The sequence below is a fragment of the Nicotiana sylvestris genome, chromosome 12, assembly GCF_000393655.2.
Source record: "Nicotiana sylvestris chromosome 12, ASM39365v2, whole genome shotgun sequence".
NCBI classification, from domain to species: domain Eukaryota; kingdom Viridiplantae; phylum Streptophyta; class Magnoliopsida; order Solanales; family Solanaceae; genus Nicotiana; species Nicotiana sylvestris.
In genome coordinates this window covers 65,906,868-65,910,278 of record NC_091068.1, presented here as the reverse complement: position 1 = coordinate 65,910,278, position 3,411 = coordinate 65,906,868, and the positions used below count along the sequence as shown (strand labels likewise).

At 34.9% G+C, this 3,411-nt stretch overlaps 2 protein-coding genes across 2 annotated transcripts; both read left to right on the top strand.

Moving 5' to 3' along the window:
• Positions 1-296: 296 nt before the first annotated feature.
• Positions 297-1,902, top strand: LOC138883166 (uncharacterized). The gene is made up of 4 exons (XM_070163828.1): positions 297-804; positions 919-1,067; positions 1,249-1,474; positions 1,538-1,902. Exons 1-4 carry the CDS (start codon positions 297-299, stop codon positions 1,900-1,902), a joined length of 1,248 nt encoding a protein of 415 aa, XP_070019929.1.
• A 130-nt stretch (positions 1,903-2,032) lies between these two features.
• LOC138883165 (uncharacterized) lies at positions 2,033-3,112 on the top strand. Its single transcript, XM_070163827.1, has one exon. It carries the CDS (start codon positions 2,033-2,035, stop codon positions 3,110-3,112), a length of 1,080 nt encoding a protein of 359 aa, XP_070019928.1.
• Positions 3,113-3,411: the final 299 nt, after the last annotated feature.

Genomic DNA, 3,411 nt, shown 5'->3' with positions numbered 1-3,411 from the left:
CATTTTTTTTCATAACATCTATTGCTAATTAGTACTAATGTAATTACTATTATCATATACTACTACTACTACTACAACTATTAATAATAATAATAATAATAATAATAACAACAACAACATTATCATACTACTATTTTTATTTGATCGCTTATTATTTTTGTCATCTTTGTAATCTTTGTTGTCCTTGTTATTCATCATTTTCTTTTAATTATTTTCTTCTAAGTACTACTACTACTACTACTACTACTACTTTAGGAGTTAAGTTCAGTTTGTTTTTTTAGAATTTTGAGTAGTTTATGACCCACTATTCTATAAAAGAGTTGGTCAATTGCGATCCTGAAATTGAAAGATCTCTTCGATTGCGCAGGAAAAGACAAGCATTATCTTCCCAAAGCATAGCTTGTGAGGGTATGGAGAATCAGGAAGTAGAAAATATCAATCCACCCGAAGTACCACCACCAGTACAAATAGAGGATCAATTTGATGAAGTGGCGCCAAGTCCAACAAACAAAATCCTAAGGGATTATGCTAGACCTGACCGCTTCAACTGTGAATCTAGTGTCAGAAAACCTCCAGTGGCAGCCAACAACTTTGAAATCAGGACTGGCCTGATTCAAACAATTCAACAGTCTTTCATCTTCACTAGAGACGCAAGTGAAGATCCACACAGTCATTTAATTGACTTTTTGGAACTTGTTGAAACAGCTAAGTATAATGGAGTACCTCGTGAAGCTATCAAGTTAAGGCTATTTCCTTTCTCTTTAAAAGGAGATGCCAAGACTTGGTTGCGAAGTTTGCCACAAGGTTCCATTACCACATGGGATCAAATGACTCAGAAATTTTTAAACAAATATTTTTCTCCTGCTAAGACCACAAAGTTAAGACAAGACATATCTAATTTCTTGTAAACTGACACAGAGTCAGTTTATCAAGCTTGGGAAAGGTTAAAAGCAATGTTAAGAAAATATCCACACCACGATATTCCTGAACATATGCAATTGTATATTTTTTATCACGGGCTAAAACCCTCTTCTAGAAATGTGATAGAGGCAGCTGCAGGAGGTTCAGTAATGGGGAAAAACAACAGAGGAAGCGTTGCAATTATTGAATGAAATTTCTGAGAATGCCATCCAATGGCCATCTGAGCATATAATTATCAAGAAGGCCACTACAGTAAATCAGGTTGATGCTTTAAATACACTAACACAACAAATTTTTTCTTTGGCACTAAAGTTTGAAACTTTTCAGGTGAATACACAACAACCAAGCCAATCTGAGGCTTGTGACATGTGTGGAGGAAATCATCAGAACTATGAATGTCAAGCAACCAATCATAATGATGAACATGTCAATGTCATCGGTTACAAGCAATATCTTTTTGGAAGTCCAATGGCACAGAAACATCCAGGATTTCAATGGAGCAATCCAAATGGTGTAGAGAACTCTCAAAGCTTCCAGAAACAACAAATACAAGGTCCACCCGGATACCAGAATCCAAACCATGGTTAATCAAACTTTAGACCTTGTCAACAAGCAGAGCCCTGTCAGCAAAGGCCTAAACAAGCTCATTCAAGTCTTGATGATCTTCTGTATAAGTATATTAAGGTCACTGATGAAAAGATGGAGAGCCAAAATTCATCCCTAAAAAATCTGGAAATACAGTTGAGCCAATTGGCAACTCTTGTTTCAGAAAAGATTCAAGGTCCCTTACCAAGCAATACAAAGAAAAACCCAAAAGAGCACCTTAAGGCCATCACCGTACGATTAGGTAAGGAGCTTGATGAACCCTATGCAGACCAGTCAGAACAACAGGTAAACAATGGTAAGAATGTTGAAATACCCTCTAAACCATCTCAAAGAATGAAGTCAAGAAAAAAGAAGAAAACAATATTGAAAAATTGACTCCTCTCCCTCTGAATATTCCCTTTCCACAAAAAATGAAAAGAGAAAAGCTTGACAACCAATTTGCAAAATTTTGGAGATTTTAAAATAAATTCACATCAATATTCCTTTTATTGATGCTTTGTTACAAATGCCTTCATATGCCAAAATTTCAAAGGAAATTTTGTCAAGTAAAAGAAAATTAGAAGAAGTTTCTGTGGTAATGCTTACGGAAAAATGCAGTGCTATACTTCAAAATAAGCTACCACAAAAACTTGGTGATCCAGACAGTTTTACAATTCCATGCACTTTGGGAGGAGTATATTTTGAAAAATCACTTTGTGATTCTGGAGCTTCAATATATTTAATGCCATTTTCTATCTTTAAAAAGTTAGATCTTGGTGAAATAAAAGACACAAGTGTTTCTCTTCAGTTTGCAGATCAAAGTACTAAAAAACCTAAGGGAATAATTGAAAATATACTTGTAAGAGTAGATAAGTTTGTTTTCCCTGTAGATTTTATAGTACTTGAAATGAAAGACTGTCCTAATGAACCAATAATTTTAGGTAGACCATTTCTTGCTACAGGAAGATCAATTATAGATGTTCATCAAGGACAATTAATTTTAAGAGTTGATGAAGAAAGAGTCATATTTGATATGCAAAAGATACTAAGATATTCAGGAGATGAAACATCATCTTCATGTTTTTCAATTGACATGATTAGTTATCTTACAGATGAATTCAAAGATGATCAATTAATTCCAGATTCAATGGAAAGATGCTTGATCAAATCAGGCACCACACAGGATGATGATCCCACAATCAGAAGAGAAGCTGAAATATTGGACAAAGATTCAGAAGAAGAAGATATGAAATCTGAACAAGTTCAATCAAAAATTGAACTCAAAACTCTCCCTTCTCATTTGAAATATGTTTATCTTGAGAAAGAATTATTTTCAGTAATTATTTCATCTTCTCTTACTGCAGAACAAGAAAATAGTTTGATTAAAGTATTGAAAGCACACAAAGGAGCCTTGGGGTGGACTGTAGAAGATATTAATGCGATTAGTCCGGCTATTTGTACACACAGAATCCTCATGGAGGATAGCTACAAGCCAATTGTCCAGCCGCAAAGAAGATTGAATCCAGCAATGCAGGAAGTAGTGAAAAAAGAGATTGTAAAGCTGTTGGCAGCATGTATTATATACCCCATTTCTGACAGCCCGTAGGTTAGTCCCGTTCAGGTAGTACCAAAGAAAGGAGGTATGACAGTTATAAAAAATGGAAATAATGAGCTCATACCTACCAGGACTGTTATAGGATGGAGAGTCTGTATTGATTACAGACGTCTCAATGATGTCACTAGAAAAGATCATTTTACTTTGCCATTTATTGATCAAATGTTGGGAAAAATTGCAGGATATGATTTTTACTGTTTTCTTGATGGCTATTCAGGATATAATCAGATACCAATTGCACCAGAAGATCAAGATAAGACAACCTTCACATGCCCTCATGGAACATATGC

Coding starts and splice junctions, on each gene's coding strand:
- LOC138883166 (XM_070163828.1), top strand. CDS start 297: ATGACCCACTATTCTATAAAAGAGTTGGTCAATTGCGATCCTGAAATT. Junction 805..918: donor GTTGCGAAGTTTGCCACAAG/GTTCCATTACCA, acceptor AAACTGACACAG/AGTCAGTTTATCAAGCTTGG. Junction 1,475..1,537: donor CCAGAAACAACAAATACAAG/GTCCACCCGGAT, acceptor GTCAACAAGCAG/AGCCCTGTCAGCAAAGGCCT.
- LOC138883165 (XM_070163827.1), top strand. CDS start 2,033: ATGCCTTCATATGCCAAAATTTCAAAGGAAATTTTGTCAAGTAAAAGA.